Source organism: Martes martes (assembly GCF_963455335.1).
Source record: "Martes martes genome assembly, chromosome: 4".
NCBI lineage: Eukaryota > Metazoa > Chordata > Mammalia > Carnivora > Mustelidae > Martes > Martes martes.
Window position 1 is genome coordinate 34,962,497 of NC_137891.1, and position 19,516 is coordinate 34,982,012.

Consider the following 19,516-nt stretch of genomic DNA (forward strand, 5'->3'; position numbering starts at 1 on the left):
TTCCGATTATTATTTAGGTCAATTTCTCAGATGTATTAATGATCTGGGAAGAAATGAAAGGCTGGTGTGTATTGTGAATGTTGCTATTTTAAGTTTTCAGGCTCTCTGGGTTGTGGGATGGACAAACCTTAATAACATTGTAGAAAATTACTAGGTGTTTGAATAGATGAAGAGTATAAAGAATTCAGGATATAGTTGTTTCCGTTTTTTTTTTTTTTTTTCGTTTGTTTTTTTCCTGAAGGAAAAAGCATGTTTATATTAGACACGAGAGCCAGAGTTCTTGGACACTTGACAGATCATTGACGGAAGCACTGCTCACTGTGCTAATGTGATAGGTTGTAAAGTCTACTTAAAATGAAGACTCTCTTTGCCTATTTTCTGTTCCGTATCCAACTTTCCCTTTAAAAATGATTCTTCTAAAATTGATAGCTTCCCAGGTTCAAAAATGTCCTGAAGTGAGATTTGTCACAAACTATTTATGGGTGACCAAATTATAATTTAAAACAGTACAAAGACCTTATGTAGACTATACAAAATGGAAATTATCACCAGCTTATCTGTTTAGGACTACGCTAGGCAGACGAAGTGTTTGGTCTAAAATGGAAAGCAACTTAAATTCTTCATGAAGAAATTAGTTTTTGAATTATTTCAGGTATTTCATTTCCTCAGGGAAAATACAGGTGCAGATCAAGTTGGACTCTGATATGGTTGGTCCAATGCCAGTGCTGCCATCTTTTTTTCATGTAAGGATTATTTTGAAGGCAAAGACTAAAAGGAGCTTCAAGAGTGGGTGATGTGTTGCTCACAGAAATAATTTGCAGAGTAAGCTCCTTTGAGGCATTTGCCGAAGATTTCACTGCAGTGCTCTTAACCAGTTCAAACTCAGGGCTGCCGGTTGAACAGATGAAAGCACAGGAGTCTTATTATCCACGCCGGGCAGTAGGAAGTCCACAGACTCTGCTTCATTGAAGTGAAACCCTCCTCTAGCCTACAATGGATTTTCTAGGCGATGCCCCTTGATGAGTTTGCAGGCTGGGATTCATGAGCTGTAAGCTCAAAGCTGATGCAATTTCAATATTGAATGGAGTACTGTTAAATGTCTTCAGATGATGATTTGACTCAGAAGTTTTGTTATGTGACTCATAGTTCCTGAGTACAAAGGGCAGATTTAGTGGAAAGCTTGATTGATGCATCTGATTGCAGGTGTATGTACTCTAGAGATTATTAATCTGGAAGACACATGACCTTCGCTTTTTTGTCACAGTGGTATGTTTGAACATGACTGGATTCTAAGGCTTCTGTAGCATGGATATAACGTGCTTACAAAGAGGAACTTACATCATCCTTGAATTCTTCCATATTGTCAGAAAATACGATGACTCCAGGCAAGCCTATACGAAGAAATGTCAAAACTCTGAATCTTAGCAGCCAAGGTGGTATCTCCTCAGTATTGTCCTCAGCCACTGAGGATACAGGTGAATCTTCATGAATTGTGTACAGCATCTTGAAGAATAATTTTCTTTTTTTTGTTTTTTGTTTTTTGTTTTTAAAGAATCTATATGAGGAGCTGGGCATTGTACTTAAAAATGTTCCCAAGACCTAATGAAGAAAAGTGGTTAAGGACAATTTTTTTAAATGACAGAGGAATGACCCCCTCATTTAATATTGAATTGACTACATCACAACAACAGAGTTGGGAGTTTGCAAGTTCAAGATGAGACTATGGTCTCAATTTATCTTCATTTTATTCTTAGTCAACTCTCAGCTAGAGGTTGGAGAATAGCCCACATATGTTTTCTTTGGCCTGTGCACTGTTACAGTTTTTTTTTTCTTTAAAATTTGAATGCCTTTAGATAAGCAGGTATGCCTCTAGTTTACCATCACTCCCTACTTCTTAGACCTGACTGCCCTTTCCTCAATCGATACTGTCTTCCGGGCCCAGTAGGCATTGAGTTTGTGACCCTGATGTAAGCATTCTTCTTAATAGGCCCCAAACATGAATTTATTTTCAGGTTATTGCAGTGCCTCCCACTTAATTGCTGATTTTCTCTCTCTCTCTCTTTCTCTCTGTTTTGAGTAAGATACACTAGGATACCAAGTGTCTGTGTTGAGCTTAATTAAGATTATTTAGGAACATCACAGTGTGAACAGTCACCCTCGTGTGTGCTGTTACCTGGTAAGGAGCCTGTCTTTCTCTCTGGGTGAGGTCTTCGGACAGAGAAGTGACCTCGACTGAAAGAAAAATGTCCTGGCACAGGGGTGCCCTGCTCCCCTCCATATTCTAAAAACTCTTAAACTCAGATTTCTAAATTGGGAGAGGGAAGACATCAAAGATACCATAAAATTTAACTGTAGGTACTTTTTGATAATGAATATAGTAACTAATATATTATTTGAGACAGTAAAATTTACTTTGCAGAATCTTCCAAAGAATGCTTCTGTTCCCAAAGGTATCATCATATATATAAGCTTTTTAAAATAGACGTGTTCCTGAAAGTAGCCTCTAAAAGAAATTTTTGTAAAAGCTTTAAAAAAAAAATTCCTCATAAAATGGAAAGTGTATCAATATGGAAAACCACATTTATCCTCGGATTACACGACAATTATAATTAGAAGATTCAAACATTAATAAAAATCTTTCTAAACTACTTATTTGTAGACATATAATGCTCACCTGGTAAGGTCTTTCACATCAGAGAAATGTCATGTCTTTGGGATTAAATCTGCATGGGAGAATGAAGTCCCTCATGTGTTACCTGGCCCTTACAATTGAATTTTTAGTCTTTATTCATTTGGAGACTCTAAAATTGTGACTGATGGAAGGGATTCGCCTTATGTGCTCTTTCTTAATTGCTGTTAGTTTGTAACGTTAATTTTGTGGGCTTTGTAAGCTTTTATTCAGAGGTATAGATGTTTATACAGGTAGTTACCAGTTCCCCTAACAAGATCTGTGTTTGTGATTATTTCCTTTTCTTTTTAGTGATGTGCACACCTTTGCAGTGTTTTTTTTTCCCTTGTATAGCAGGAGGAAAAAAAAAAATCACGCCCAGACATTATTCTAACAGCACATTTTACAAGCTCCAGTTTCATTAATTTTGGGATGCAAGTTGTACTGTTAAAAAAAGACTTTTTTTTTTTGTATGAAAAATAAATCTAAATTGGTCTTTGTTTTAAGACTACTCACTGTGTGAACATTAGTTTAATTGCTTTTGAGATCACAGCAAAGGGATTTATTTAAGTGAGCTAACAGTTTCGGTTTTGTGCTAATCAGTATGTCTGCTGATGTCTATTATTAAACTTAATTCTTACTGATTATAAACAGGGGACAGAAAAATTTTTTTGTCTTAATGTTCAGCTGTTCATTTACTTTAATTGTATGAAAGATTATTTTCTAATCTTCACTGCAAGTTTTGTTCCCTGTGCTTAAGTTTGTGTGGGAGCTTAATATAGTGGTTTTAGTGCTGAACTGGGTGCCCCCAGTTTCATTTCTATCCCTCACTGACTTACTCTGTGATTCCAGAATTGGCATTTGTACTTCACTTCCCTTGCCTGGAGTATTTGCTTATAGAACAAACTTTGATCTCAGATGAGAAGTTCTGTGCACCTTTTCATTACATTTAGCCATGGTAGTGAGCTCCGATTTTGTCCATGTTCTTCTAGTTTGAGATTACGGGAAATGATGAGACGTTCGCTGAGAGCGGCTGGTTTGGGTAGACATGAAGCTGGAGCTTCATCCAGTGACCACCAGGATCCAGTTTCGCCCCCCATAGCTCCCCCTAGTTGGGTTCCTGACCCTCCTGCGATGGATCCTGGTAAGATCTGTTATTTTATTTAGTGTTTAACAAAAAAAACAAGGTCCTGAAAGAAAGGAAATTGAACATTTTACCGGGTTATTTCGAAATCTGAAGTATTTAAAAATGGCATAAGGAGTAAACCGTAACTAATTTAGTTGTTGAGATTCGGTTTAGGGGGGTTTATAACTTAAAAAATAAAATTCTAGAAGCTCTTTCATTGAAATACGTATTTCCATACTGGTAAGAAGCTAATTAGTCATCTATCACAATAAGTCAATAATTCGCCTAGTGGATTCCTTCTCTTATAGTTTGGAAAACAAGTTTCCACTTAAACCTCTGTCCGATTTGACCTTTGGCTTGCAGAGAAAAGCCTTAAGGCCAGTTAAGAGAACATGTTAGGGATATGTTGCCTATAATGATGTACATCCTGCTGTTCTGTTTACTGAAAGATGGTGACATTGATTTTATCCTGGCCCCTGCTGTGGGATCTCTTACCACAGCAGCGACTGGCACCGGTCAAGGACCAAGCACCTCCACCATTCCAGGTGAGAATCTGTACTATTTTATCTGCCTAGGCATTTGGGTTTCTGCAGATCTGCACTTAACCTAAGGGAGACTTCTTTGGCTTGAAAAACATCTGATTCGCTGAATTACATCTCCCATATGTCAATGAAATTGTGTGTATGAACATACATTTCATCAGTCGGGAGTTGTAAAATATGTTAATGTGTTTAAATTCTCTATACTGAAGTTACTAATTTATTACTGATAGTAGAATATTTTTCTGGTGGCTTATTTAATAGATACTTGGTATGTTATTCCAGAATATTCTTTTACTCTGTCTTGTTTACTCTTGTTTTGTTACCAAATAAATCTGCTTAATTACAGGTCCTTCCACAGAGCCATCTGTAGTAGAATCCAAGGATCGAAAGGCCAATGCTCATTTTATATTAAAATTGTTATGCGACAGTGTTGTACTGCAGCCGTATTTACGAGAACTCCTCTCTGCCAAGTAAGAAGTTTAATATACTTTTGCTATAAAGATTTAGCTTAGCTTCTTTTACTATTTATTTTTTTTTTTTAAGTTTTTTTTTTTTTTTTTTTTAATATTTTATTTATTTGTCAGAGAGAGAGAGAGGGAGAGAGAGCGAGCGAGCACAGGCAGACAGAGTGGCAGGCAGAGGCAGAGGGAGAAGCAGGCTCCCTGCTGAGCAAGGAGCCTGATGTGGGACTCGATCCCAGGACGCTGGGATCATGACCTGAGCCGAAGGCAGCCGCTTAACCAACTGAGCCACCCAGGCGTCCCTTCTTTTACTATTTAAATTGATCTTGCGATGTATGGACAACAGTTACCTACTGTGAATTTAAAATAATTAATCAAAATCTAGCATTGTATTCCTTCTGTGATTAACCAAGCGCTCTTCAATGAAAGGCCTTTCTTAGTATAATTCAGTATACACTAATTGAATACAAACAACTTTTATGGAGCTTGATGTGGAGGTATATACGTGTGTGTGTGTGTGTGTGTGTGTGTTAAAAAGATCACAGTATAGTTATTCTCAATGTGAATTCATAAATTCTATCACTGTCAGCTTGAGAACTTTAAAAATGACAGATTCTTCCCCAAACTTGCGCTAGAAGTATGACTCAGTAGGTCTGGGATGGGGTCTGGAATCTGTATTCTAAAACTCTGTGGATGATTCTGATGGTTTCTTTGGACATTTTTTTGGCTTACAAAATCCTAATGAGATTATGCAGAGTTTTTGATAAGTATTGTGTGGCAAATGCTCATTCACTATTGTAGATTATAGCTCTTCTTTTAGCCTGATTTGTTTATGTTCCTTTACAAACTCAATAATAGGCATTTTTATAAAAGTTAGCTCTTATCTGTGCCAAACTGTACTTGTATTAACTCTTCTAACAATAGCAGTGTGGAGTAGGTAATATTATTTACATTTTAGATTTGAAGTAATGGTCTTAGAGGCTAATTAACCTGCCCAGGGTCATGAAACTAGTGAGTTGCACAACTGGAATTCGACTGTGATCTGTTTCTTGATTTCAGAATTGAGACTCCCAGTCATCATCCTTATGCTACCTCCTCATATTTAAGAACAAGAAGGTATTTTGAGTTATTATTGAGGGCAAGAGTTTTTGTTTAAGGCTTATTGGCCTTAGGCCATAATGACCCAACATGTGAACTTCTGATTACTTTAATGAAGGCTGCCCCACTAGTAAAATAAGTCACTGAATTGGAAATAAGCTATTACTCCAGAAGCAGCTTACTAATTTATTAGTGGTTTGAGGCATAGATAAAAATGGCATATAAACAAATACAGTTTTTTCTATTTTTATTTTCTCACTTACCAGTTTTAATTTCTATTTACGGTATTTTTAAAGATACTATTTTGTATCATTTCCTCCATCATTTGGTGTTACCTAAAAATTTATAGTGTGTTCTTACTCTCTTTCTCTTATTTTTTTTTTTTTTAAGATTTTCTTAGACGTCTGGGTGGCTCAGTTGGTTAAGCGTCTGCCTTTGGGTCAGGTCATCATTACAGGGTCCTGGGATCGAGCCCCACATGGGGCTCCCTGCTCAGTGGGGAGTCTGCTTCTTTCTCTCCCTCTGCCCCCGACCCTTCATGTGTTCGCTTTCTGATACAAAGTCTTTTAAAAAAAATAAAAAAATTTTTTTTGATAAGAGTGAGCATGAGTGTGCACGAGTTCTGCCGGGGGTGGGGGGGGCACAGAGGTAGAAGAGGGACAGGCAGGCTCCCCCCCACTGAGCACAGAGCCCTACATGGCACATGATCCCAGGCCTCTGAGATCATGACCTGAGGTAAAGTCAGATGCTTAAAGTGAGTCACCCAGGCACCCCCCCCCCTTTCTCCTCTTAGCCCATTTTGCATTTCCACAGTGCATTTCTAGTTCACCAGTCCTTTATTTTAGTGTCAGTAGCAGTTGCTCTCCCCCGACCCCTTATCTGAGAAAATACATAAACTACCTAGAAAACAGTCAAAATGCCATTCTGTTAATAAGCTTGTATTATTGATGACAGCTTTGAAACAGATTAGAGGAAAGGCAAGATTCTTTTGCCTTTTAGGCGATAAGCCTAGGAATTCTCAAATTGGTCCTTTGTTTCCTTTTTTATATTTCAAATATAGGAGAAATAATTCATTATTTCCAGTTTAACGTTCCCCCATACCCCTACCTGATTTCCCTCCAGTCTCAGGTGTGGGTGGTTGGATTTTGCTTTTATGATACAAGCTAAAGAAAGTGAATTTTGGTAAAATTACCCTGATTAGTAAAGGTGCAGAGGATTTTATTCTCAACCAGCTCATTCTTAACCTGAGCAGAGGTGGTATGAAGCTTGGGAAATAGGTAGGGAGAAAAGTGAGCAAAAACACAGAAATGGAGAGGTATGAGTATTTTAGGGAACAGTGATGCACCTGATTAAAAGGGGAGGATTAGAAGAGGAGAGCAGTAGCCAGTGAATCTGAAAAACTAGGTTAAAGCCACCACTTTGTTCTCTATTCCTTGGGCTTGAACCCTCTGAATAATGGCTTTGGCTAGACTAATACTATCAAAGTGGGTTTATAAGAATAATAATGTGATGGTTGGGTAAAAAAGGATTAAATAGGCAAGAGTAGAGACTGGAGTTGATCAAGGCTTTGGTTTTTATGCTCGCCCATCGTCTTTAGTATGTGTGTTACAATAAACCGAACTGGAAAACAGAAAAGGAGAATTAAATGCAAGAGCAAAAAAAATTGATTTAGAAGGGAAGACTTCAGGAAGAATCCGGATTTTTTTATCTTAATTTCTAGGAGCAGTGCTGCTGTTGGCTGATGTAAGTCAGGTAGAGAGCAGGTTTGGGGAGAAAGGTGATTTTAGTTGTTAGACATGTTGAGTGTAAGGTATCATTGGGAAATCTTTTTTTTTTTTTTTTTTTTTAAAGATTTTATTTATTTATTTGACAGACAGAGATCACAAGTAGGCAGAGAGGCAGGCAGAGAGAGAGAGAGAGAGAGAGAGGAGGAAGCAGGCTCCCTGCTAAGCAGAGAGCCTGATGTGGGGCTCAATCCCAGGACCCTGGGATCATGACCTGAGCCGAAGGCAGAGGCTTTAACCCACTGAGCCACACAGGCGCCCCTCATTGGGAAATCTTAAGTAGAGTTACCAAGTAAGCAAGTGCAGATGGTGGTACTGTGTTATCGTCACAGAAGGAGTACTTGCTTTGGTGGATCAGAGAGGGACGCACAGGTAGTTGAGGACTAAATTTTGGGAAATGTAAAGGACCCAGGAGGGAATAGAAATTCAGGGAAGAATACTGAAGGTACATTTTTAAGAGAAAATAGATAATAATAAGTAACATTTATTGAATATATTTTATTTGCTAAGCATTGTGTTAAAAGGTTTTAAGTAATAATTGATTTAATCCTCATCATAGTTGTAGGAGATAGAGGCAGTTACTACCCCCACATCTAGGGAATACTAGTTTGGCTCTAGAGCCCTTGATGATTTCATTCTTTAGTGTCACTAAGGCCATGGAAGGATAGCATGCTTGAGAGAGACAAGGATTCTTAGAGAGGAGGCTTGCTTTCTTAAATGGGATAGTAGAAAGTAGAAAATAGCGCCAGTGATTTTCTTTCACTGTTGGGACATTATTATTTAATACAGCAGAACTACTTTTTTGTTTCATCATGGACACCCATTTCTTTTATAATCAAAGAGGAAAATAATTATTAATTTTTTTAAAGGCTTTATTTATTTGAGAGAGAGTGATCGAGAGAGAGATCACAGGCAGTGGGGAGGGCAAAGGGAGAGTCATACTCCCCACTGAGCAGGGAGCCCGATCCCAGGACTCTGGGATCATGAGCTGAGCTGAAGGCAGGCGCTTAACCAATTGAGCCACCCAGGCTCTCCTGATTCCTAATACTTTTATGTATAATTTTTCTCATCATAGGGATGCAAGAGGCATGACCCCGTTTATGTCAGCTGTAAGTGGCCGAGCTTATCCTGCTGCAATTACCATTTTAGAAACAGCCCAGAAAATTGCAAAAGGTAATTAATTTCAGGTCCTTTTATAAAAGAGTTGCTTATTTCTTAATTTGAATAGATTCTCTTCTACATACATAACATTCAGCTAATTTCTGTGTCTTGAAATGATATAATTGTGTAAAAACTGTCAGTTTATTCTTTCATTCGTGTGCATTTGTGTGTGTATAAAATTCATGTTTGCACTTTTTCCAGTTATTTTGTCTTCTAACTTTCCACCAAAAAAGCTGGTGTAATTTTTAAAATTAAAAAAATTTGCATAGTGGGTAATGTGATGACTAATATTTTGAAAATAAAGATGGATTACTGATAGAACCTGTCAGTGGTTAATTGGTGGTAGTGATACAATTTTATAGAAATAATAGGCCAGGTGTCTTACTGCTCTTCCTTCTGACTTGGAATTCCTGCTTAATAGAATGCAGTAAGGAATATCATCAGTTCCTGCCATCCAGCCTCTAAAAGACTAACATAGTTTAAAATACTGGCTATAAAATTTATGTGTTTTTCTATAATTTGTTAAATAGAGCTTTAATCTTAACTGTATAACGCAGAGCTGTCATCACGTGGTTATGATATAATTACACTTTGCTTTTACTTTGTACCAGAATTGACTGAATTTCTTGCACACTGACTTGTATATTAATTTTTGAAATTAATATATAGTCGTTTCTTATTTATACCGTGTAAATGTTAGAGCTTTGGCATTTGAGTAAAGTAGTAGATGGCTATAATTAAGGCCTTTGGTGATACCTGAACTGCTGTGTTCTTAATCTTTTTAGCTGAAGTATCCTCAAGTGAAAAAGAGGAAGATGTATTTATGGGAATGGTTTGCCCATCAGGTACCAACCCTGATGACTCACCCTTATATGTGTTATGTTGTAACGATACTTGCAGTTTCACGTGGACTGGAGCAGAGCACATTAACCAGGTAAACTTTTTTATTTCCCTGTATAAATGCTGTCTTCAGGTCCCTTTTTCCTTTTTTCCCTTTCACTGTCACAACATTATAGTTCTTAGCTCTGGAATTCTAACTCTAGTATTTCCTTTTATTCTAAGTTACAAAATTCTCTAAAGGAAATTAATTTTTATTTAATTCCTAAATAAGTGAGGCAGAGGAGGTGATCGTTATGTTAATTATGAGATACCTTGAAAATTAAGAAATCTTCACTCTACTATAAGTTGATCCACAGTTCTTGATACAGATTTTATTACAATAATGCCTTTTTGGGGGTATGATATGAGTTAGTTTTGCCCTACCGGTAATCTTTGACTTCCACTTGTATAATACTATAAAATGTGTATTCGCTGTACCCATTTATTACTCTTTGTTTGCAGAGCACATTAGTTTTGTTCTGCTTTCGTTGTGATTGACTTAAGAAAATACCAGAAATAATTACAATGGTGAGATGTACATATATTCGTCTTTAAAAAAATAAATGCTTCAAATTTTAGGATATTTTTGAGTGTCGAACCTGTGGCTTGCTGGAGTCACTCTGTTGTTGTACAGAATGTGCAAGGGTTTGTCATAAAGGTCATGATTGCAAGTGAGTACAATTTTCTTCTTTCATATTAGAAGTTGCTTAGATTCATATTGCTGTAATCTTCAGCAAGATAATGTTCTGCTGATTAAGGGAGCATGATGTTTGTCATGTTGTTCTCCTTAAGCTACTTTATGTGTTAAAACACGGTTGCTGATTCAGAATGTACTTTGAAATGTTTTTCATTTGCTTTTGCTTTTTTGACTTTGCCAGCCAAAGTCTCAGGCCCCTGTAGTAGGGTCTGCTAGCAGGAGATCACTGTTTTAAGTGAATCATGGTGTATGTTTATTTACTCCTTAAAGTGAATGTAATAACCTTTCACCCAGCAGTAGAGTTACCATGGCTAGTTTGTTAATTTTCCCAGACTTAAGAAGCAATAAAATACTCGAGCATGAGCGTTTGCAGTGCCTCAGCGTCTCAGCAGGGACTTCAGCTGTAACTGTGCTACAGATGTGTAGATGTTATGGTTAACAGAGAATTGGTTTATAAAAACCCATCTTTTTATCTTTAAAATATGTAGGACAAGTAGAAAATGTTTATAGATACTGCATTGGTACTTATTTATGATTTTTATTAAAAGAGCTTTGGCTCATATGTTTGTTTTCCTTATTTTAAACATCTAAAAGTGATACTGTATTTATTCATTGATTGCTTACTAAGTGCTTTGACACACTAGATGCTCGGGTGGCGGTGGATAAGAATCCTTGTCCTAACAGGGTTTACAGCCCTTTGAGAGGACACAAGCAAGAAACATCTGCCCCTAAGGTTTTTAGGGTTTATTAGATGCCCATCGAAGGACCACCTACACTGGATGGGGGCTGTGGGGAATGAAGACATTCCAAAGGAGGTGACTATACCCAAGTCATTACAGGGTCCCTCTTCTCATGAGAGTAACTTTATAGACTTCATGCCTCTAAGTACTCTTCCTAATTAAGTATGCTTTAAGAATTACACTGTGCATTTAAAAACTAAGGGTTCTCTCTGGTGTCAATAAGTTGCACCTCCATAATTTCAGTATAGATCTTTGTGTTTTTCTTTTTAAATTTCAGTTTTGTACTTGTATATGAATTCTTTCTAGACTCAAAAGGACATCACCAACAGCTTATTGTGATTGTTGGGAAAAATGCAAATGTAAAACTCTAATTGCTGGACAGAAATCCGCTCGTCTTGATCTACTTTACCGCCTGCTCACTGCTACTAATCTGGTCACTCTGCCAAACAGCAGGCAAGTGGGATTTTTTAAGGACATAAATTGAAATACGCACATGGCATCTAAGTAGCCCTCCCCCTCCCTGCTCACAACAATGTTCCATTTTGCAGGGGAGAGCACCTCCTGCTGTTTTTAGTGCAGACAGTTGCAAGGCAAACAGTAGAGCACTGTCAGTACAGACCTCCTCGCATCAGGGAGGATCGTAACCGAAAAACGGCCAATCCTGAAGGTGGGTGAGTCTGACAGTTATGACACCTATGAAAAGCATTATATTTATTTCTTACTCCCTGTTTCTTTTTCTTTTTAGATTCGGATATGCCTGATCATGATTTAGAGCCCCCAAGGTTTGCCCAGCTTGCATTGGAACGTGTTCTGCAGGACTGGAATGCTTTGAAATCTATGATTATGTTTGGGTCACAGGAGAATAAAGACCCGTATGTATTCATTAAAAACGTTTTAAATTTATGTATTTCCATGTTAATATAGGTGACCACAGTGCATTATCTTATCTTCCCCCTCAAGTCTCAGTGCCAGCAGTAGGATAGGCCATCTTTTGCCGGAAGAGCAAGTTTACCTCAATCAGCAAAGTGGCACCATTCGGCTGGACTGTTTCACTCATTGCCTTATAGTCAAGTGTACAGCAGATATTTTGGTAAGTTCTTTGGTTGTTTATATACAGGTACATGAAAACAATGTTTTCTGACTTAGCTTCCCATGATTTTATTTGAGCCAAACTCCTAAGTACTGATGAGTTTAAATTAGTACACTAAGGAGAATGGAATTTTGGGGGTGATTTGAATGTCTACATTAACAACAGAAGCTCCTTTCATTCTAAGCAGAAATTCTAAAATGTATTAATAAGGCAACAGTGTAAAAATATATGGAACAGTGTTCAAAATTAATAGTAACAGTGCAAATTTTTGTTAAGTACTCCTTTTTGCTGTGAAACTAGAAAAGAATAAAACCATAAAACCTAGTATTGATGAATTTATGGTAAAAAGAACAACTTAAGACACTGGTGGGGTGGCATTGCATTTGGTATTCTTTTAGAAAACAACTTGGCAATAAAATCACGAGCCATAAAAAATCAGTGTCCCCAGAACTTATCACAATTTATGGTATAAGAAAGAAAAAAATCGTGTCACAGAATAATAAAAGATGAAATACTTGATGGATCCACTAATAGTGGATTATTGAATCAAATTATAGCCCAGCCACTTGTTGAAATGTAATGTAGCAATTTAGAAATAAAGATTATTTTAAGTAACATTAAAAAAACCCCCAAATAATATGAAATTGGATGTTCTCTGTAATTAATATGTATATGACAGACCATGCATAGAAATGAGAAAGTAAGAATAATAATGACTGAGTGGGAGGGATGGGATCATGAGTTTATTAATATAAAGTATTTGAATATGTTTTGTTTTTTCAATATGTACCCTATAGTGAGTGAAATACATTCTTTCTTTGATTTTTCTTTCAAATATTGATATACAAAGAACTATAAGACTAAAAAGGGAAAACAGACATTTGAGACCCACTGTAGGTCAAAGACATGGTAAGCATGTGGCATAAATTAATCACTGACATTAGAAATGTTTTGGTTAAATTTACTTTGAGGTTCTTATTATGAAATGTTAATCTTCAGAAAGTGTTAGAACTTTTTACTTTGTAAATCTTTTGTTTCAACATTAATAGAGTGATTACAATTTTTTAAAGCTTTTAGATACTCTACTAGGTACACTAGTGAAAGAACTCCAAAACAAATACACACCTGGACGTAGGGAAGAAGCTATTGCTGTGACGATGAGGTTTTTGCGTTCAGTGGCAAGAGTTTTTGTCATTCTTAGTGTGGAAATGGCTTCGTCCAAAAAGAAAAAGTAAGACCTCCTTCTTGATTTTGGCTTTTGTTTCCTCCTTCTACACACATTTTTAGTGATAATGATAACATTGTGTACATGAAAAGAATCATAAAAGATTCCTGGATTTTCCTTTTTTGCTCTAGCAACTTTATCCCACAGCCAATTGGAAAATGCAAGCGTGTATTCCAAGCACTACTACCTTATGCTGTAGAAGAATTGTGCAATGTAGCAGAGTCGCTGATCGTTCCTGTCAGAATGGGGATCGCTCGCCCTACTGCACCTTTTACTCTGGCTAGCACTAGCATAGATGCCATGCAGGGCAGTGAAGAATTGTTTTCAGTGGAACCACTGCCACCACGACCATCATCTGATCAGTCTAGCAGGTAAATTCCTACCTGGTAACAGATTCTCATTAATTCTTTCTCTGGAAATGCTGTGGGTTACTAAACCTCTGCGTTAAGAACTCAGATGGTGTCCATGATCATTTATGTAACAAGTGATAGAGATTTTATTTTGTTTGGAACCTGTGAGGAGCACTTTAAAAATTATACATTGGCATCTGCACATCTAAAGTAATGGACGCATAGTTGTGGGTTTTATTTTTGTTTTGGAAAAATTCTATTTTCATTATGCCAGTAAAGTACTCTGGTAAGAAAGTTCAGACTTCCATAGGCATCATTACTTCCTGTGTTTTCTTAGTTTAAATAAAGCCTGCTGTAAGGCCAACTTGAGGAATGAAAGACTTAAAACTTTATCTGTGTCCAAAGGGTTGGGCTAGGGGGCAGCTTGTTATGTGTAATATAAATAACCGGAATGCTGGAATTTAAAAATATTCTCTATAACAACTGTATTATCTAAGATAGGCTAAAACAATTCAATAACTAAATGGTTCTAGTTATAAGATTAATTCTTAAGTCTCGTTTATCTTTTCTGTTTGTAACTAGACGGTAAGCTTGTTGAGTCAGAATGTTTAGAAAGTAAAATGTTCTGGTGTCTTTTAGCACAGTGCTTCTCAAAATTAAATATGCATGCACATCACTTGGGGTCTTATTAAAATGCAGATTTTAATCTGCATTTTGAAGGTCTGGGTGGGCCCTGAGATTCCGATTCCTTGTAAACTCTCAGGTTGTGCCAGTGGTCCTGGTTCAGGGGCCACGCTTGAGTTGCAGGGCTCTAGTGAGCTATTTGTATTTTTGTTTTTCTCAAGTCTCATTTTGTCACTGTATGTATAATGACATTTAATAAAGATTTTTGGGACCTAAAGACTCTTCTTTTCTGGAAAAATCACTGTGTTGAATAAGGAAGGCCTGCATTAGTATTTGACACAGTTCCCAAAACTTCATCTCTGGGTTGATGCGTTGAGTATCTGCTCTCTCACTGTTCTCCCCTTATTCCATCTGCCAGTATGTGTCCCAACTTTCCCCTTAGTGTTAGGTCTCCTAGGATACCTTGGAATCTAAATCCAGGTTTGGTCTGTCAGAGCTTTCCCACAGTAGCCTTGTCACTGATAGACTTCCAGGATTTGCTGAAAATGGTTACAGATCAAACTGTATTTTCAGACTCACTAAAATACTTCATTATCCAGTGATTCTGTTAGCAAAATCAGTTTGGGCTCCATATGATGCTTTTGATCCTGATACCCTGTGAGGAACCCTCTAGTTACTTAAGTGGAATTACTTTGTGAATTCTTTGCACCATCTCCTTGGTTTTGTTCCAGAACATAAATGTTTTTTTAATCTGTTGAACAGACTTTGGAGTGATCTCATCTTTAAACAGTGCCGATGAGCCTGTTCTTACTAAGTTATCAAGACTTTGTGTCCCCTTGCCAACTGCTTCTTAGGCTCTTTATTTAAAGTACTGTGCATTCTTCAGTTCTCTCCTTCACTCCATTACCCTTGATTGATTCTTGAGTCAATCTCTCAAGTCTTCCCGGAAGGAGATTTCATTTGATAATCAAGAGAGAATAGTGTAATGTTTTCAACAGCTGTTGATACAATGTGGAAATCCTTCATTATAATACAGTATAATCACTCCTTCTCGTAAGGGTGTATTTTGATCAGTGTTCCAAGCATGTCTTAAATAAGAAGTACACACTTGCTAGTCTCTCTGATTTCCCTTGTGTTGGATGGTAGATGGTATATATCACTCCACTGAGCATAAAGATTTGAGTTTAGTATTTTTGCTTTTTCTGTTGCTTCCCTTCATCTCTTTAAAACTCTTAATGTCCTTGTTAATTAGCCTGTTTCTCTATCTCCATGCCTCATACAAAAACTGTTTGGTGAAATTTTATTATGAACTAGGAACTTTTAAGCATTGTAAATGCATTACCTGTCTTAATGTTCCCAGTAACTCATAACCGCTGTCATTCTGATTTTAAAAATGAGAAAACTGAGGCTCAGAGAGGTTAGGTAACTTGTCCAAGGTTGAATAACTATTAAAGTTTAAAGATATTTAGAGATAATTCTAGACAGATTTTTTTCCTTTTTCGTATATTCTAGAATATTAGATGGCAGAGTAGGGGGAGATAACTGCTTTTTGGTGCTCTTTCTTTCTTTCTCTTTTTTTAGATTTTACTTATTTATTTGAGAGAGAAAGAGTGAGCAAGAGCACAAGCAGGGGGAGGGGCAGAGGGAGAAGCAGACTGCCCACTGAGTGGGGAGCCTCCCTCCAGGCTCCATCCCAGGACCCTGGGATCATGACCTAAGCTAAAGGCAGATGCTTAACCGACTGAGCCACTTAGGCGCCCCTGTTTGGTGCTTATTGATAGTGTTGAGGCATTGGATGACTCCTCACTGAAGCGCACCCTACGTCACAGCACAGATTGTAGCCCTAAACTCTCACAAGTGCAGGCTTATAATCAGAAGTTCTCTGAAGAGACACTTTTCCTACCCATCCAGCCATGGCTGATGGTCTCTTGAAATCGGTTGCCCTTTCCTGGTTTACGTTTGGCTTTACTTATGTGAGGGGGACAGAAGAGGGAATTTCTATGATATAACTTCCTATTTTGCTTACATCCTAGACTGTCTCCTGTGAGACCTGTGGCTCTTTGAAACCCTTCTAGCCTGAGACAGGAGCACATGTTTTGGTGTAAATGGTGGTACCACTGCTCTGAAGCTTAATGACATAGGATTGTTTCCCCTTATCACCAGGATAGTTGTGCTTTGTTTTTTTAATATTTTACCTAGCATATTTAGGTAATCTACACCAAGAGGGATTTCTCTGCAGTTTGGCAAATTGCTGGAACTAGAAGTTCCCACAACTTAGAAGTATTTTTACAGCTCCTATTAGACTGGGTTTCAGGACTGTAGTTGTGCCATGAAGTCTAGTGGGAAAAAAGTTGAATCACAGTATGAAGAAAACTGAAGCTCCATTTCTGAATGGGGAGTTATTAATATATCTTGGGACTTAGTACATACATACTTAGTGCATAACTCCTTTGAGGGGATGATAGTCCTTGTGGATGTTCTAGGATATTTTCTTTTTAATACTAGGGACACCTGGGAGGCTCAGGTCATGATCCTAGGGTCCTGGGATTGAGCCCCACATCCGGCTTTCTGCTCCGCAGGAAACCTGCTTCTCCCTCTCCCACTCCTCCTGCTTGTGTTCCCTCTCTCACTGTCACTCTGTCTGTCACATAAGTAAATAAAATCTTTAAAAAAAGAAAAAGAAATACTAATTACTTGTGGCTTCACAGATGTTGACTCTTATTTTTTAATATTGGAAATGTTGAAATCTTAGGTTGGAAATACCCTTTTCATCTTTCCAGATTTTCTTTTAGCCTTCTCATATGCTTTGTAACTCACTATCTCTGAAGAATCACTTAAATTTGTAGTATAAAACACCATATTTGAGACTGCTTGTGTGTTTGAAGGCAGAGTGTCAGCTGACTTCATGTGTCACTGGTTTCTCATTTCTAAGAGCAGCTGAGGTGAGGAAAGAACACTATCCATGTAAACACCTTTAAAGGTCCTTTAACCTCTCTTAGACCGTGTTTCTTAATTTGTAAATAAAGGATAATAGTAGGTCACACAGCCATCTTCTGATCTCTGACCTGCATTTTAAGCTGCATTTTTTCATTCTCCCTTCCCTTTATAATGGAGGCATCTGTCCTTTCTTGGCTGTTTCCAAGGCGTAGTTTTAGGGAAGTGGAACTGTTTGGCCATCCACATTTTATGATTCTCTTTTCAAATTCATACTTTTGAACTGATGTTCTTCCTCTACGCACAAGTCTGTGGTTAATATACAAAGTAGGCAAGGTCAGGGCTCTTAAAAAGAGTGGATCACTTGTAGGAAGCACACTTATTACCATACTTCGTTAATGGTATGGAATGGAATGGAATGCTGCAGTTGGAACCTTTGAAAGTTGAGGACTGTTGGCATTGAAAGCAGTAGAGAAGGAAAAATACTTCCCGTAAAGCGTCTCAATGGGAAGGACTCCTAAAAGGATGTGCATTAACACATTTGAAATGACTTACCAAAAAGTGAAAACAGTTCTGAGATTTCTAAGTTAAATCTCTTTGGTAAAATTGATTTCTTTGGGCTTCATCTTTTCTGATATACTATAATTGTTGGTTTCCAAGAATTTTTAGGTCCGATTTAAAATAGCATCCTGGCAAGTGGGTCACACTGAGTGTCACTGAGAAACATAAAAAGTGTGCTATGTGGCAGAGGGGTGGCAGGAGCACCCTCATAAGCTCCCATTTCTCCGCAGCTCCAGTCAGTCTCAGTCTTCCTACATCATCCGGAACCCCCAGCAGAGGCGCATCAGCCAGTCGCAGCCCGTTCGGGGCAGAGACGAAGAACAGGATGACATCGTTTCTGCGGATGTGGAAGAGGTGGTTGTAATTGTCTTCATTGTAGTAGATGAGAGGCTTTTATATGGGAGGGAAGAAGTTTTCTTAATAGTAGCTTACTACCACTGTATATATTTGCTTCCAGGTTTTAGACTTCTGTTACATGTTCTCATTTATGGTTATAGTGTTAAAAAGACTTTAATAATCCTCGATTTAGTGGATAATACAAAATTGAAACATAAGCTTATTTTTACTTAGAAAAGATATCCTCAATGTTTAAAAAAAAGGTTTTAGGTGCAGTGCATATAAAGGTAGAGAGGATATGCATCTTCATTAGGTAAATTTTATAACTGTGGAAGTTTAAAAAAACTTTAGTCTGTACATAATTGTTATACTTCCAGTTTTAAGGTTCTGTATATGGATAATAATTACAAACCTTAGGATATATTGATAATGATTTTGATAGCAAGTTGTCACTAGCCAATGATTTTTCAGACGCCTTAGTGTTAAAATTCTCTGTAGTTAGGGATCTTTGTATTATAGTTATTAATTGCTGTGGAGGAATACTGGTAGAGATGTGGGTTTATTATGTGCTTTGATTGTCTACAAATAAGATTCTGGATTTAGGTTGAGGTGGTGGAGGGTGTGGCTGGAGAAGAGGATCACCATGATGAACAGGAAGAACATGGGGAAGAAAATGCTGAGGCAGAGGGACAACACGATGAGCATGATGAAGACGGTATGCAGGTTATTTGAGAAATTATTCAGTATGAGTAAATCAGGTACCTTTAAGGATATTAATAGAGAAAAGCCCCATCTGATGTATAATGACTATAAAGTTCAGCATGTTTTCAACCTGGCATCTGTTTCAAAATTTTAGGAAGCAGCTGTACACACATATACATATAAATTTATGCATATATGCCTATGTATATATTTATAAATATAAAATAATTTTATCTTCTTCCTCCTTTACCTTTTGGTTTTGACTTAAAAGTTTTGACTTTTTCTTTTCTTAAAAGCCTTTCTAGAAGTTAAAATAATCATAACTACATTAGGCAACATTTGCAAATTAGAGAAAAGGAAAAAAATAACCCATAAACCCACCCAGATGCTAATAGTTTGTATTTTTACTTTCACTCCTCCCCTGTGCTGCCCCATTCCCATGCATGTCTTCTTAGATATTACATGTGTAATTTTTGTGCCTTTCTTTTTTCATTAACAATAATCATTTTGGCATTTTTGCTACATAGTCATCATAACT

At 37.3% G+C, this 19,516-nt stretch overlaps 1 protein-coding gene across 4 annotated transcripts in view; it reads left to right on the forward strand.

Annotated features, from left to right (window-relative positions):
• The window catches only part of UBR5 (ubiquitin protein ligase E3 component n-recognin 5), a 140,029-nt gene that overhangs the window by 88,389 nt on the left and 32,124 nt on the right, over nt 1-19,516 (forward strand). For all 4 annotated transcript variants that reach the window (XM_080800769.1, XM_080800770.1, XM_080800767.1 and 1 more), the window contains exons 23-36: nt 3,661-3,812; nt 4,244-4,339; nt 4,683-4,806; nt 8,755-8,852; nt 9,626-9,774; nt 10,299-10,390; nt 11,463-11,609; nt 11,705-11,823; nt 11,902-12,028; nt 12,117-12,246; nt 13,317-13,477; nt 13,603-13,842; nt 18,171-18,294; nt 18,880-18,991. In XM_080800769.1, coding sequence (XP_080656895.1) covers nt 3,661-3,812; nt 4,244-4,339; nt 4,683-4,806; nt 8,755-8,852; nt 9,626-9,774; nt 10,299-10,390; nt 11,463-11,609; nt 11,705-11,823; nt 11,902-12,028; nt 12,117-12,246; nt 13,317-13,477; nt 13,603-13,842; nt 18,171-18,294; nt 18,880-18,991 — 1,871 coding nt within the window. The remainder of the gene's footprint in view (nt 1-3,660; nt 3,813-4,243; nt 4,340-4,682; nt 4,807-8,754; nt 8,853-9,625; nt 9,775-10,298; nt 10,391-11,462; nt 11,610-11,704; nt 11,824-11,901; nt 12,029-12,116; nt 12,247-13,316; nt 13,478-13,602; nt 13,843-18,170; nt 18,295-18,879; nt 18,992-19,516) is intronic.